We start from the raw sequence: 15,982 nt of genomic DNA, 5'->3' as shown, positions 1-15,982 counted from the left end.
ATCCTCATTTCACATAGAGGGAAACTGAGGCATGGAGGGAGGACGTGACTTTCCCCAAGGTCACACAGGAGAACCAGGAAGGTGCGATGTGCCTCTTGCAGACACCCAAGTCTGCGCCTGTGACTCCAGATCAAAACACCTTTAATAAAGGCAGCTCCCCTGCTCTTCTCTGTCCTTAAATTGTCCTAATAAGTGGCTGTCTCACCCTCTGCTCTTGCTGGTCCCTAATGGTCTGGCCTCAGCTGTGAAGTCTCTCTCCTTTCAGTGCTAGTAGTGTTGGCTGGAGCAGGGCTTCTGCAAGCTGTTATAATCCTGCAAGGTTTTTTCTCAGCAGGAACCCCTTTGCTGGGATTTTCGGTGAAATCCTCCCTCCGCCTGCCCCGATACTATCCTCTTATCTCTCGTGGCCCTGGAGAAATTCAGGACGGCCCTTCAGAGAGGCTGGGGTCAGCCTCCAAATGCAGGGACTAGTAGGATTAAGTGGGTTCAAATCAGAAGATACCAGCCCTGTTTTATCCTGCTGAGACTCCTGATGACTCCAGAGGGTGTTTTTCTTGAACAGAGACTGCAAAAATTAAGTAGAGACTCTGCTCTGCCCTTCCAGGGTGCTTTGGTGCAATCACCATCGCATCCCTCAGGGCAGCATGAGGCAGTGCTGGGAGACATCAGCCCTATAATAGCACGGATGAAAGGGGGCCAGAAGCTCCCTGACTCATTGGCTGCAAATGCAAAATGTTATACTAATTTTGCAGCTGGGGAAACTGAGTCACGGGGGCTGTTTGCTGCTCCATCTACTGCTCTTCATATTTTGGTGGCATATCGAGTTGCTAAGGGTGCTTCAGCACATGGGGTACTCCATGCTCTCAAAGGCATCATCTGGCTGAGCTCAAGTCATGCTTATAGGTCTTTGCCAAAGCAGAGTTAAAGTGCATATGAGAGGGTAGATTTAGATTAGATATTAGGAAGAAATTATTTACAGTGAGAGTGGTGAGGCACTGGGACAGGTTGCCCAGAGAAGCTGTGGATGCCCCATCCCTGGCAGTGTTCAAAGCCAGGTTGGATGGGGCTGTGAGCAACCTGGTCTAGTGAAGGTAGCCCTGCCCAAGGCAGGGGGTTGGAACCAGATGATCTTTAAGGTCCCTTCCAACTCAAATCATCCTATGATTCTACGATATGTTAGGTGTTGCACAGGCATAAAGTAAAATTGAGTGCATCCCCAAGCAACCTGAAGGGGCAAAAGAATTGAAAGCTCCAGGAGGTAAAGTGACTTTGTTCCATGCCAAGTTCCCACCTGGTGAAGAGCAGAGCCAGAAATAATGACAGAAGTCCCTCTGCGAGCAGCAGAGTTAGCAAAAGCCTGATTTACAACCACAAAACTCCAAACAGTAAGATTTCTTGACAGTCAATAGGGCATAGTCCCCCCAAGCTTTTCCTGCAGGTAGGGAACCCAGGACAGCTTTCTCACCCTACCTGGGCAATCTGGTGTCCAACGGGAGCTGGCATTGTGCTTCAGGGTGCTAGTTTTCTTCCACGCCCGCCTGCATAGTTTTATGAAGTGCCTAGGAACTTCATTTCCTTGCTACAGCTCTGTCAAATTTGGAGTGAACTTGGTCAACCAACTACAGTGATTAGGTGACACATCAAAAGAGACAGGGAGTGTGACCACACAAGCCTTGTTTCCTATGGAAATCAGACTAGATGAGCAAGTCAACTTTAATCAGGTACTTAATTTATTCCAGTTTTAACAAGCTGCTCTGTTCCCACCCTTGTTTGCAGTATTTTGAGCTATTCCTCCGAGGAAAGGGGTGGCTGTTGCTATTTGTGATTCGCTCTCAGCTACAACATAAGAAATGGGTGTTTGCTGGAGACAAGTCTCACTCCCTGGGCCGAGTTCAACATCACAGCTGCACCTGAAAAGCTTGCCTTTTGCTCCAGCCCTTTTTATTTAATATCTTCCCTGACTGCTGAGCTCAGCGCTGGGAGGACAGGACCTGGTTTGCTGCTCCAAACAGCAGTCTGCTGTGCGCAAAAAACAGGTATAACAGGGCACTGGGGGAGATCCAGAGGGTTATTTCTAAGAGCAATAAGGTTGCCCAAACAGCTTTCACCCTCTGTTACCCACCATCCTAATCTGTATTGGTACAATTAACCCGAAGGAACAGCAGTCCTGATTTGCCCCATCATGGTATCCCAAGCTGACATGGCTCTCACAGCGATTTGGCCAGGATCACTGGGTGCTCTCTGGTCTCCCCCCTGATGCTTTGGGTGCAGGCATGACATTTAGCAGTGGAGAAAGCAGCATCTCAGCGCCTTGCTGGAGTAACACAGCTGCGCTCTCGGAAACTCTCCTCCCCACGGGACAAGGACCTGCTCCATCACCCACAAGCACTGGTGGCATCACCAGGCAAAGCTTCCCCCGTATTGTGCTGGAGAGGAGCAATTTCTTACATGGGAGGGATGGTGTCCTTGCAGTATAGCTGCTCTGAGAGACCTCCCTGGCGTGACAGCAGATTGGGCTGACCTGCTCATTAATTGTTTATACGTCTCCGTGTACCGCTTTACTGAATTACATAAAAGGTCTAATAGTTCCTGCTATGGATCCTGATCCCTGGGCGGGCTGTGTCTCAGCACCCCAAGTGCTCTGAGATAGGTCATGCTCTGAAAGGTGCTCTGAAAGCCTACAGAAATGAAAGGAAATCCTAAAGGACTCTTGGAGAGTTTTTTCCATCTTTTTTTTTGGCTCGAGGATGCTGTAGCACCATCAGCCTGGCATGGGGGCATGTTTGGGAAGTGTGTCGGTAACACTGTTGACAGCTCCCGGAGGCTTTCAGTAATTCCACCAATGCGATGTTTTCTCATGCCTGTGCCAAAGACCGCTCTGGACCCTTGCAGCTCTCCAGCATACAAAAAAACCCTACATAAAGCCAGCTACACCTGACCTTTTCCTGGGCTTTACTTCCAAAGACAGACCACAGAAGTCCGGGTTATCCTGGCTCTGTTGTTCCACCGGGATTAAAGGCAGCCAAGAAGCTGAGCAGAGGAACTGAAGAGCAAACGGGGATCGTCTTGCTCACTCTGACAGCCCTCTGCGTGCAGCTTCTCAGTGGGCTTGAGGAAGGCTCTTGCACAGAGGTTACAGATGAGATAACCACCCCCTTTATTTCTCCAGATCAAAACCTTCTGCAGGCTGTAGGAGGGACAAACCCAGCGTGTGTGGTTTCTAGAGTTCATCTGAGCCCCGGGTAAATCTGCTGGCCTTGATGGAGCTGATCCAGCAAAGCTGAGGGGCGAGAGGAAGCAGGAGAGAAATACCTGGGGAAGCACAACGTAATGGCAACCACCACTGATGCTGGAAAACACCCGAAGGCTCAGACGTAGGAAGCAGAAGTTTGATGCATGCTAGCTAGGCTTGCAGGGCTCCTTCCAACTCACTACAACACGCACTTGCTTTTCCCTTCTGTCCTAATGCAGGAGGTTTGCATGTCCTCCTCCCGACAGCCTCAGCCAGGCAAGGGGACCCTCTCTCTGATGATGGGAGGTGTTATGGCTTGTGGGTGCTCCCCGCCTTTCCTTTCAGCCCCACTGTTATTGTGAAGCTCTTTGGTCCCACAGGAGCTCAGTGGGACCTCTGCCCAGACTGGGAGCTTGGTGCCACCGGGAGGCAAAGCATTTTCTTCTCCCAGCCTCTCCTGTCGGCATGAATTCAAACTCCCTCACACCAACACGCACTGGGCACATGGAAAACCAGCTTGTTGACTTGCAAAGCAAACCTCAGCCTAACAGCAGCATGGGTCAGCTCTGGGATTCATGGGAAACCACCTGCAAACCCCGGCCTTTCTAGCAGAGATCTAGCTGATCACCAGCTTTGTGGCAATTCCCTAATGGCCTACAAGAGATTTGATACAGAACCTGCAAGAAATCCCATTACGCTCCTGTCTGTATTTGCCAGCATGAAAGTATTTTCAATGAAAAAGCAAGAGACCAGGCTTTATTTTCCTTGACCCATACAACACTACTACTAAAGGGATGAGGCTGACACTTTATCTTCTCCAAGACAACTAAGAAGTGCAGCAAGGCATATACCTCAGAAGAATTATTTCAAGGAGGATCTCGGGGCATGAACAGCTCTTGGTGAGTGGAAGCATGAGCTCATGAGCTCTACATGAAAAAGCTCATACTGGATCGAGCTTGTGGGCTTCCCATCTATTGTATTTCTCTGACGGTGGATAACAGGATGCCTAGGGAGCAGTATAAAAACAGGGTGAAGATTTAGTGACTCCCCCAGACTCTAATAAATTCCAGCTCAAGAACTTTTAGAGCCAAAGAAGGGTACCTTTTGTCTTTTATATATATATTTTATAGCTTTTGAGAGGCTTTTCATGAACAAGTTTGTCCAACTGCTTTTGTAACCCATCAATACTTTTAGGATCCACAGGGTCCTGCAGTAAGGAGTACCACAGATGCCAGGTTGTGTGAACTCTTTTTTGCTTTGAACCTGGTCTCTGTTAGCTTTATTTGATGCTCCCTGATTTTCACATTGCAAAGGAAAATTAAGGAAAATCCTCCTTTTGCCTTCACCACACAAGCATGATCTTCCAGGATCGATAACGTATCTATCTTCTTCCCATCTCTTTTCCAGCCTGAAGTTTTTGTCTAAACAATCCTTCCTCATGTGGAAGCTGTTCCAGATCCCTGACCATCCTTCCTTTCTCTGAATCCTCTCCAGTTGACCTACATAATTTTGGGGATGGAGGGACCAGAATGGCATATAATATTCCTGTTGCAGGCACACCAGGGACTCACAAAGGTGCAATGCTGTTTCACTCTTCATTCCTCTCCCGACATCTGTTTTGCCTTTTTTGTTTTGGATTACTTGAAATAAGTCAACAGAAGAGTGAAATGTGCTCTCTGGACAATGACAGATACTCTGGGGAACACAGGAGGCCTTGGTCCCAAGAGGTGGGTCCTGGTCCCAAGTCTAGCACAGCCCAGGTAGGGCTCGGAGCACCTTTTCCCTATGCCTTAGTGTGCTGGGCAGCTGAGTCCTGCTCAGCATTTGCAAAGCCCTCTCATGTGGAAGGTGTTTCACAGCTGCAATTAGCAAGCACTATGAGGCTAAACTATAACATTCCTAAAAGTCTTTACATTTACATGGCGCTGTTGACAGCTACCTTCATCCAGGCACTGTAGATACCTGCCATTTTCTATTTATCCTCCTTTGCCAAGCTTCACATTGTGCCCATCATCTCACCAGCACTGTGATGATCCCAGATTTATCTTGCCATTTCCAAAGTCAGGAACTGCTGCAGTGAGTTGCTTTGTCTCCTGGGGTGAAGCTCCCTCCCACCACAGCTCCCATGATACAACCCAGTGTCAGATGGAAAGAGAGGACAAGCCCAGGATTCACGGAAGCTCAGCTCTCCCAACACTCAGCATGACCTCAGGCATGTCCTCTTGCAAGGCTTCCTTCCTCTACACATCTTAAAATTGGAGGCCAGGCTGCTTGTGCAGCAACAACAGGAGTGGAAACCTCCACCCAAGGCAGCCTGTAAGTCTATAATCAACTTAAAGCACAAGTTTTAACTCCTTTCATGCATGTGGACATTGTATTCAGGTCATCTGCGCCCTGGGCAAACACTGGGTTATTACACCAGGTTAAATGCAGGAAAGTTGTAGATGTCCCTGCCAATTGCAGGGGGGTTGGACTGGATGACCTTTAAAGGTCCCTTCCATCCTAAAGCATTCTGTGATTCTGTGATTAAAGGGGATGGCAGCCGCTGAACCAACATGCTGTGAAAGGAACATGCTGGGACTGAGGTCCAAGAAGAGCTCAATGCTTTTCTGCAGTTGCTGTGAAACTGCCAATGGGCTCAAGCACTCACTTTTCAGATCCCAGCTGGGCTGAGGTGGGAGCTGGTACCTAGCTGCTTAGGCTGGGCAGGTCTGGGGAGGACTCAGCCAACAGTGTCAAGAAACGAAGGGCTTCCCAGAGATTTTTGGCTTTGGATTTTGAACTTTTGTATATTTATTTAGCACCCAATCATCTACTTCAAATGCCTGTTTTTCATTGGATTTCCACACATTGCACTCCTCTTGTGAAGTGGGAACAGCTGCACTCTGCTCTCTCCCACTACCCTGACTGCAAGAGCTTTTCCGAGCAGGGGCTCTGGGTGCAGCGGGGTTTGGGGGTGCTACCTGGGGATGGATGGACAGCCTAAGCATGGAGACTGCTGGGGCAGTCCTGTCCTGAGAAGCTTTCTGCCTCTACATAGCAGCTTGGGTGGGGGACCAGACAGTCACAAACAAACCGGCTCATCCCATATCAGGTTTTCCTTGCACATTGCCTAGCAGAGAGGAGCGTTTCATGGTGCAAAGCTCCCGTACACACTGTCTCACATCCTGCCAGCCCCTTGGTACAGTGACACTTGTCCCACTGCACTTCAGGAGCAAGAACTCTGTGGCTCTGCCCCAAGAGAACAAAAAAAGTCCCCATTTCTCCTCTCACCCTCAAAAGGGACCGGCAGAGCTGATCTGGCAGTGAGTGGAGGCAGAAACTGCTACCTGACAGCATGGTGTTGGTGCGGACAACCAAAAATGTGCCCAGGACTGAGAGTGCCTGAAGCCGCCTCTCCCGTTAGCCCCTTTCTGCTGGGCTTGGAAGCTGTTCTCTGCAGCTCCAGGAAAGGCTTTGTAAAAAACTACGAGCTGACAATGCCTTCATTAATCACAGCGTAATCCTTTCCATGGCAACCCAAGGATTGCGAAGTCACAAGTTAGCAAGCATAAGACAGAAACACTGTACAGCAGCCCCTGGTCCATGGAAACTTAATAGTGAGCGAGATGAATCGACTGCTCTGAGGAGGGGAAATTAGAACTAATATTGCCTTGGAAAAGAGGTTCATCCCTGGGCCAGATTCAGATCTCATGAATGCTGCTGTCAGCGGGGAAATACTGTAACTTCATGAAGTTACTCCAGGCTCACCCCCAAAAGCCCAAGAAGAGACTTTGGTCCTACATGTTGGTTTTACAGAAGCACAAAGCTTTCAACGAGGTCAGGTAGAAAAGAAAAACAGTTTGTCACCAGCCCATCGCCACGACTTAAATGTTAAACAAGATTTGGACAAACATATTTGGAAATTGGCAGAGCTCAGAGATTGCAAAGCCATGGGTGAAAACAATTTTGACTGTCAACCAACAGGAGGGAAGTGCTGTCCTGTTTTTTGCCCTTGTTTGTCCCTCTTCGGCTGTCCCTGGGACAGTTTAGACACAGGGCAGGGGGGAGACTTGCACAGGGTCTCACAGGGATGTAGGTTTTGTCTGAAGCTTTGGCAAAGCTCAGTTCAAAGCTGCAAAACCATCCCACACCTTCACACCACCACTGTTGGGACCTTGCGGACCCTCACCTCATGGAAGAGAGAGAAGACCCGTAGCATCATGCAGGGGAGAAGGAGGAGAGAGGAATCAGCTTGCAGCACAAGCCATGTGCTCGACATCTTGATGCAAAGCATAGGTTAACCCCATAGGGTTGAATCTTGGACATCCTTTTGCCCGGACTATGGAGAGAAGCACTGTCACACCAACAGAGCAGCCTGGGGCTGTGGGAAGACCACCTCCAGCTCCTTCTGCAGGGGGGATTTAGCAGTCAGGGGCAACCAGGCAATCTTAGACCCACTGGCCTATTGCCTTTCAGACTCTCCCTCCATGTTGCCTACAAGACAGGTCCTTTGCTGTACACCCCCCGTCTTCCCAGAGACGCCAAGAGATGCCAGTTCCACCTTCGCTAGGATATCTCGACTGTAACTATCATAGGAAAGGCTGGGAGTGTTCTTTGGTATGGCGCTCAGCTGATCCAGCACAGCCCATGCACCTAACATTGTACGCCCAAAGCAGGCAGCAAAATGCAAGCTGCTTTGTGGGAATTGTCTGTCCCTGCCCAGGGATGGTCCTAATCATTTAAACAGCCCAGGAAGGTCCTGGGCATCGCTTATCGGCACCGGTGTGACCCAGGGGACACGTCACCAAAACACAGCTTGGACACGAGCTGGGCTATGCTGCAACCAGGGGAAACTCTTGCTGCTCTCTGAAGAGCAGCACCAGCTGCCTGAGAGTAGATGGTGCTTTAACCACCTGGGTGGTGCGTTTGGGGCTGGATCAGAGCAGGGAGAGGTGGTCCTGGGACCCACGGGGCTGGGGAGATACTTGGGGTCTTGTGCCACTGCCGGAGGGTCCGTGCAGCAGGCACATCCACAACAGCCTCCCTCCATCCCTAAGCACTTCCAGATATATGAAAGGGCTGTGGAGCAAACGGGTGGGGGGCTGCATACTGCAGTACAGGAGGGAAATGACCCTCACCCCACACCCCAGCTCACTGCTAGGTGACCCAAGCTGAATTAAGCAGCAGATCGAAATTACCGAGGCACTAATCCCTGCTGCAGGAGCCGAGCTGCTGGGCATTCCTGGCAGGTCTGCAGTCGTGTCGTCTCCCCCCGCTTCCATCGAGCCCAGCCCCTTCCCCAGGTTTGATGCGGGCTCTGGAGCAGGCTCGCTGCCTGCAGACCCGGCGGGGGTACCCCGCTCCATCCCACCCCATTGCACCTCATCCCGCCCCATCGCAACCACCGCACCCCACTGCGACCCTATGACACCCCACTGCACCCCCATTGCACTCATCCGGAGCATCCCCAGCCCTCAGCCCGGTCCCTCCCGGGTGCGGTTTGCCACCCTCCCCTCCGCCTTACCTTAGCGGGGCATGGCCGGGGCCGGAGCCGGGGAAGGGGCGCTGGTGCCCGGCGCGGAGCCGCGCTGCCTCCGGCACGGAGCGAGGGCAGCGCCTGCCCTGCCCGCCGCTGAGCCTCTTAGCGGGGGAGGAGCCGGGATACAGCCAGCCCCTGGTGTGTGGGTGGGTGGGTGGGAGTGTGTGAGTGGGTGGGTGACACCTCCAGCCCGGGGACACCCGCAAGCACCGCGCTCCCCGAGCATCCCCACACCCCGAAAGATGCACCCACCTGCATCCCTGAGGTCTGCCCCAAACCATGGTACCCATGAAGAGCCCTGCTACGAGCTAAGCTGCATTTTTCAAGTCCTCATTGTGCAGAGCCCTGATGGCTTCTTGGGTAAAGGGATGGCTGGGAGGATCCCTCTGCCCCATGCAAAGAGGTCTCAGGGGTGTGCAAGGGACCAAATTGAGGTCCCGTGGGATGGGGTCAGGAGCTGACAGGCGCTCTGTTTTGAATACAACAGCCTACGCTTGTAAATGTGGAAACAGAGAGAGAAACGCTTGAGGACCAGGAAACTCAGAGCTGAGGTTTTGCCTAGAAGCTTAACTCTGACCTGGTGACTCTCTGCCAAAATCTGGGCAGTGTCTTTCCTCCTTCCTGCTGAGAAAGTTAGGGCTGGCTTTTAATTGTGCTGTGAACCATCACCGAGGTTTCTTACTTAGGTATAAAGCATGGCATTTTAGCTAGTGAATGGTGCAAAATGCACCTTTTTATTTGCAGTGTTATCCCACAAGGTGTTTCTAAGCTCTGCTTTGGAATGAGGGGGCCTGAACCCCTCCTGGGGACTGAGACGGTTGAATTTTTTTGGTGATACTGCAGAAGTAAGGAGCAATAAGGAGTCTCCTTCCTCCAAAGCCACACCAGGAACTCTGCCTAAAATGTGGGAGAAGTCAGGGCGCAGCCACCCTGTGCCTTCCCCAGCGCTTCGAAACTCCCCGCTGCTGCCCAGCCCTCTCGTGGGAACCAGCTATGGGCAGACTTTGTTGACTTTAAGCTTAAGAGAGATGATTTATGACCACCTGGGGCCATGCCCGGTTTCACTCAAGCCCTACTCACTGTGCCAATGTGGTTTGTGTGGATGCGAGGGCAGATATTGGCCGTGCCCAGGAATTGCTTTGCTCTGGACCACATCCGATGTGCCTGGAAAGCATCCAGCCTCGGGCAGCCTTTTCTTGTGCCCAGCATGTCCCATGGGTGTCTGGGAAGGCAGCCAGGGAGGCTCTGCCAGGGACACAGGGCTGGACATGCTCCTCTGCCTGCACCACTGGGTTTGGAGGTGGGATCTGAAAAGCACGAGGAGCCTTTGGACAACTGCTTGGCACCAGCTCTCACGGCTGCGGGTCATGGGCTAATCCCTCGGTATTTAATACCTGGGACATTGGCCAAAGATGTGGTGGCACCTGAGCAGCTCTGAGGGACAGGCAATGAACCCATCCCCTTGCTGAAAGCCCTGCTACCTCTGTAGCCCCTTTTGCTCGTAATCCCTGGTCCTTTTGAGCAGTGGGAGGCTTATATCCATACGGGGCGGAATGTATATGGGAATTAGGGTGGAAAGCTGCAGGCTGTAGGGGACTCAACGCCAAGCAGAAATACTCCAGTGTCATCTTGCGACCATGGTAGGATGTCTCTTCCTCCATGAAGATGCTCTTGCAGGTCAAAAGGAGACTCTGAAGTGTCAGTTTAGTTAGTTTAACTTTAGTGAGCAGAAATCCCTGGCAGATGGCAGTGCTAGAGGGATGAGGAGATGCTGCAGGACCCCTGGGGAGCCTGGGCTGGATCCTGCCTGGAGCTGTGCACCGCTCTACAACCTGCTGCTGGTCTCCGAACATGCAGAAGCTCCCCACATCTCCACTCTGCTGTGCTGGGGTCCCACACCAGTTCCAGCGTCCCTGCCCATGTTGCCAGCCCACAAGTCGGTGTGCACCACCAGCACAGGGACAGGCAGGGCTGCAAAGCAACCACCACTTTCAAGACCACCGCCCCAGTACCAGCAAAAGGGAGATGTGGATGCTGGTGGGGAAACATGACCTACAGGATGATTTGTGGCTTATCCAGGCTTGCATAGACCTTTTTTTTGAATGTGCACAAAGCAGGACTTAGTAAAGCCACCTGGTCTACACCAGAGCTCTTGTGCTGTATCCAGCAACAAGTATCACAGCCCCACAGGTGCTCAGCCATGTCTATGGCTTAGGACATCCTCCAGGCGAGTATTAGGATGTTTGTGAGGTTGAGATGTTTGTGAGGCTCCCCCCTGAAGAATAGTCCTTGCAAGCTGTTTCAGTGATGGAGGCAGAGGAGTAGGATGCTCTTTTCTCTGTCTAGGGTTTGGTGACACACTGTGTCCCAGGGGATGATCCCAGCAGCAGGACGATCTGGATGGGTGCCCTCACTCCACAATAAAAAGGCTTTTTCCAGATGCCTGCTCCAGGCTCTTGAGGACAGGCTGCAGAAGGGCACAGCTCCTCCGTGCTACAAAGACCTGGAGTGCAGGCAGGTGATGGAGCTGGAATCTGAGATGGGAGCAAGACCCTCGGGCCAGCACTTTGGGGCGGCGTGTTACAGCAGCAAGACTGGAGACTCCCACGGGATGGGACCGGCTTTTTGCTTTTCAAATGCTCCCAAAATGTAATCTGCAGGTTTGTTCTTTGAGGGAAAGCCATCCAAAAGTCACATTGTCCTGCTGCTTTGCCCATTACTTTCTTATTTTTTTTTTAGCAACGTGCAGAGCTTTTTCCAAGTCAGGTGAGGCTCAAAAAACCAAGTTCCCTGCATTGTGGTGACTCTGAGGCACAGGATGCAAAGGTTTTACAGTCAGAGGAGGTTACCCTTCCCATCCGTGGCTTTTCCCAGTGAACGTGAGTGTAACCTTGCGTAAAACCTTCATGCAGATCGCCTTGCCTCAGCCTCAAAGTCCACAGAGAAAATAAACGGAATGGAGTTTACTGAATCAAGCAAATTAAAAAGGCTCTGCAGAGCCACCTTGTGCCCATCAAAAGCATTCTGGAAGAACAGAGCAGTTTAAAGGCTAGGAGTCTGAATAAAATATACACAATTTATTTATAGGAGGTTTACAGCTGTACAACGTTGGCTTTCTGTTTGGACCACTCTCTGATCTTGTGCAGCATGACACGTCAGTGCCTTTGGAGATGAAGACAAGTCATAGCCTGTTTTAACACGCAGACGTCAAGAAGAAAAGAATTTCACAGAGTGTCATGGCAGGCTACTTGCAACCATTGAAATGATTAACAAAAGAAATGGAAAATAAATCAGAGGCATGTCGTACATGACCTGGAGGGGACTGGAAAGTGCGTAGCAGACCTGCCCTCCCCTCAGACAAAAAATACCCTGAATATTTCTGTTTACTTCATTCAAAGAGGAAAGGCACCAACATTAGGAATGGCATTTCAATAACTGCCCTCCTCCATCTGCTCTACAAACAAGACAAGACCGAAAAAAAGAAACAAAGGTAATTTTTGTTATTCCATTAGAAATGTAGGGGGAAAAAGGCTTCACTAACTTTTCCAAAGTTTTCAGAAGAAAAGGACAAATATTACTGATATTAAGACATTTTGGTCCTGATATAGTATGATAATCTTTTTTTTTTTTAAGAAGAATCTGTTAAAGCTGCCGTTCCTCTCTTTATGGCTTGATTCTCTGTAGGAAGGAGGCTGCCCATGGGTACCAGGGCACCGCTACTCCTTGGCAAGCTTCAGCACCATTCCTTGGGGATCATGGTGCGGTTTGGCACGCGTCAGGGCACTCCTGGCCAAATGGCTCTCATTTGCTGAAGCTATCAGTAGCCTGATTTCCTGAGAAAACTAGGCTAATGTAGGCAGGCTGGCTACCCCCATCTGATGATGATGATGCAAAGCTCCTGTGTTGTTCTCCCTTAGCTAAATAGCTCTTCTCCCTGCCAGGTGAGAGGTCATTGGGAATCACAGTCCCTCTCACATACCACTCTGAACATGAGCCTGTGAGATCTTCTCCTAAGACCTAAATCTAGCCCCACAATGCTGCTTCCATTTATTTTCAGTGATGAGTCTCATGAGCAAAACCTGAATAAAATCAAAATATCTCTGAAGTGGTCTGTGCAAATGCAAGGATTTGCTTTGACCTTGGGGTGAAAATGTCACTTTACCAAACTAGGAGCATTTGAGCCAATTCTGCAAGATGCTGAACTAACCCAGGTCCCAATGATGGCACCAGGAGTTGGAGGGTGCTCAGCACAAGCCAGGAATAATTAAAATCTGGAAAGAGCATCCTATGGGCCACTGCTTGCCTCTCAGACCTGGAAAACGAGATCTAAGAAAACAAGCAATTTGGCCAGAAACCCAATTCATACCCACAGGAGGTAAACTCTGAAGATGAGGAAAGGGGAACAACAGCCTACAAAAATCGACGAAGTTGTGCTGTATGCTTCTGGATGCAGCAGGAATTGAGCTGGCAGCTAATGTGACTTTGGGGAACATCTTATCATGCAACAGACTTAGCAGATCTTTAGGGACTTTTTTAAAAAAATACAGACTTGCAGCACAAACATGGGCATTTCGTAGGATAAAGAGAAACCCTACTTGCTAGGGCAAAAGAAGGCTTTCTTCTTCACTTGTCCTTGCAAGCAGAGGATTCTGCTTGGGCCAGGATTACAAGATTACATCGTATGTATTCATTTCCACTTGCATGCAGGTACCTGCAAAAGATTTGCTTGTTAGAAAATCTGTCAGAAAAATCCCTTAGCTTGCACCATTTTTAAAGGCACATGAATAAAAAAACCCCAACCTAACAACAGGAGAAAAAAATATGCTTTGAAACCTGCCCTGATCATCTGCTGAAAGGCCAGACAAGGGTTTGTTGTTTGGCTTCTCTGGGATGGTCTATAAGAAACCGGATTCTGCCACCCAGTGGAATAAGGAAGATAAACCCAGTCTTCATGGCAAACAGGAGCAGAGCATGGCCCTAGACATGGCCCTGAGGATGCGTTTGGGTTGTGCTTGTGAGACTGGCTCTAGCACTGTGCAACTCATCCTCCAGGCCAGGAGACTGGAAATTAAAGGTGAGAGATGGACACTGGTATGAATTAAATATTCCCAGCATTTTCAGGCTGCACTGGGAGCAGTGCTCCTCTTCTCTCCTGTAGCACAAGCTAAAATCCCACTATTTTTTTAAAAGAATTTGGGAAAGCGAGGCACTGAGAAATGATGCACTCTATGCAGCAGTAAAGATGGCGCCCATTGAGCAAAGCTCCCCATCCCTTGGACCTGACGCTTTGGCCTTCAGAGGAACTGATCTCCTCTTATCTAAACACTGAAGGGCCCCAGCAGACAACCCACCCCAGCTACAGGGGTGAGCTCTTGGGATGGGGATGGCATGAAGACATGGAGACAGCAGGCACCGCGGCAGTTCGAGAGGCACACGCAGGAGCTGAGTCCAGACTGATTCAAAAACTTGACCCCAGAGAACAGTTGTCCCACCATGGTTGTTGGCATCTTTGTATCCTTCTGAGTTGCATGGGGTCGAACAAGACTCAGGAAGAGGCAGCTCATCCCTAAGATGATGAAGCCATTAGTCTTGTTGCCCCCGTGGATTTGGGATTTGGGACTGCCTTGGTGCATGTTCCTTTCAGTTGCAGTATGCAAACCCATACCCAGAAAACATCCAAAAGGCCCCAATCTATTTTTCCACTTCTCCTTTGCTGAGGTGCCTCCACAGAGATGCGATTAAATGGCAGTTCACGGGAGATGGCTCCACGCACGCTACTCTAAAACCAAGCAGACACATCGAAGATGCATTGAAGCGGCCGGTGGGACTGCGGTAGCCACACGTGTGCATGGTGGCACGTGCGTGCCAGCCTGTGTAAACAAACAGCATCAGGGCATCGTGCTCTGGCTGTCAGGACACACAGCGTGCTTGCAGCGATCCCACAGGGCACACGGCGGCGATGGGGGCTGCAGAGGACGCCAGCAGAAGGATTGTTGCGGTTCCCCGAAAAGGCACCATTTTTTAACATTGAAAACACAAGATTGGCTTCTTTGAGTGGAATGCATGCATAGTTCATATACACTTTGCAGATGGTAGGTAGGCTCTGTGTGTGTGTATATATATATATGTATGTGTGCATGTTTATATACACATTTGTGGCACCAGAAGAAAAGTCCTTGAGTACTACTTAGACGTTGGTCAGGATGTTGCTGCTGAGCAGCCTCACAGCAATGGTTCCGGAGAGATCGTTTGATCTCCTGTTCCCCTTGTCCTGGAGGTGCAGTGTGTGCACTGACTGCCGGTCGCTGGGATCCCCCGTGAGCACCACTTGGCCCAAGAACTCGTCGCTTATTAAGTTGTGGTTCCAGATCTGGGGAAACAAGAGAGGCATGAGTGCAGCTCCTTGAGGGATGCAGCCAACCTTCACGCACCAGAGAGGAGAAGGGGTTATTGGGGACCTGCTTTGAGCTGGAGCCGTGGAGGTGGTCGAGGTATGGGGGGTTCACCCTGTAACTGAGAGGGGTGAAGGACATGCATTCACCAGACGTCACAGCTCAGCCGTGGTGGTGAAAGGTTGAGCTGCATGAACTGATGATGCTCAGCCCGGGGGGAACAGACTCGCTGTGAACAGTGTGAGGAGAGGGCAGTTGGGGGGGTCCAAGTGAGAGAGGGTCTCCATCCCTCGGCTCACTGCTTGCCTGCTGAGTACCTGAACAATGATGGGTTGTCCTGGTTTCTTGCGGTAGAAGAGACCTTTCACGTCAAATTCTGGAGACAACGTGTTCTTCTTCACCGGAGAACGAACCTTTTGCCCTTCGCACTTTATGATCACATAAGGGTCAGCTCCTGAGGAGAGAAAAGGGAATTTTTGCTTTGTTGTAGCTCCTATAATTCCTCAGAACCCTTTTCCAGAGGTGTCATGCAGCAGTTTTTCTCCATACCCCACCAGAGGAGATGGATACCTGCCAAAGAGTTCATCGCACCCCAGAGGATGTCCATGAAGCTCAGCTGATGGGCTCAGGCTTACTCCTGTTAGGTGACATTGTCCCCAGGTGGCAGGTGGTGATGGACTGCTACGAAATGGCCACCTCTTCCTTGACCACATATTCTACATAAACACTCCTTCATCACTCAAAATCCTCCTGGCTTTTGGGATAAATCTTTCATGGAAGACACTGACCTGCCTACCTCTCCCTTTCAGGATTTGCTCTGCTGAAGGCAGGCAGAAA

The 15,982-nt window shown here is 50.4% G+C and overlaps 1 protein-coding gene across 3 annotated transcripts in view; it reads right to left on the bottom strand.

Annotated features, from left to right (window-relative positions):
• Window positions 1-11,809: 11,809 nt before the first annotated feature.
• Window positions 11,810-15,982, bottom strand: part of CAPN5 (calpain 5) — a 60,616-nt gene continuing 56,443 nt past the window's right edge. For 2 of the 3 annotated variants that reach the window (XM_082337797.1, XM_082337798.1), the window contains exons 12-13: window positions 15,463-15,599; window positions 11,810-15,123 (exon numbers count right to left, since the gene is read on the bottom strand). In XM_082337797.1, coding sequence (XP_082193923.1) covers window positions 14,941-15,123; window positions 15,463-15,599 — 320 coding nt within the window. In that variant the 3' untranslated portion in view covers window positions 11,810-14,940. The remainder of the gene's footprint in view (window positions 15,124-15,462; window positions 15,600-15,982) is intronic. The other variant, XR_014230886.1, reaches the window with a different exon arrangement.

This window comes from Platalea leucorodia (assembly GCF_965183815.1).
Source record: "Platalea leucorodia genome assembly, chromosome: 2".
Lineage (NCBI taxonomy): Eukaryota > Metazoa > Chordata > Aves > Pelecaniformes > Threskiornithidae > Platalea > Platalea leucorodia.
The sequence above is the reverse complement of the archived record's forward strand: the minus strand, read 5'-3'. Positions and strand labels throughout refer to the sequence as shown.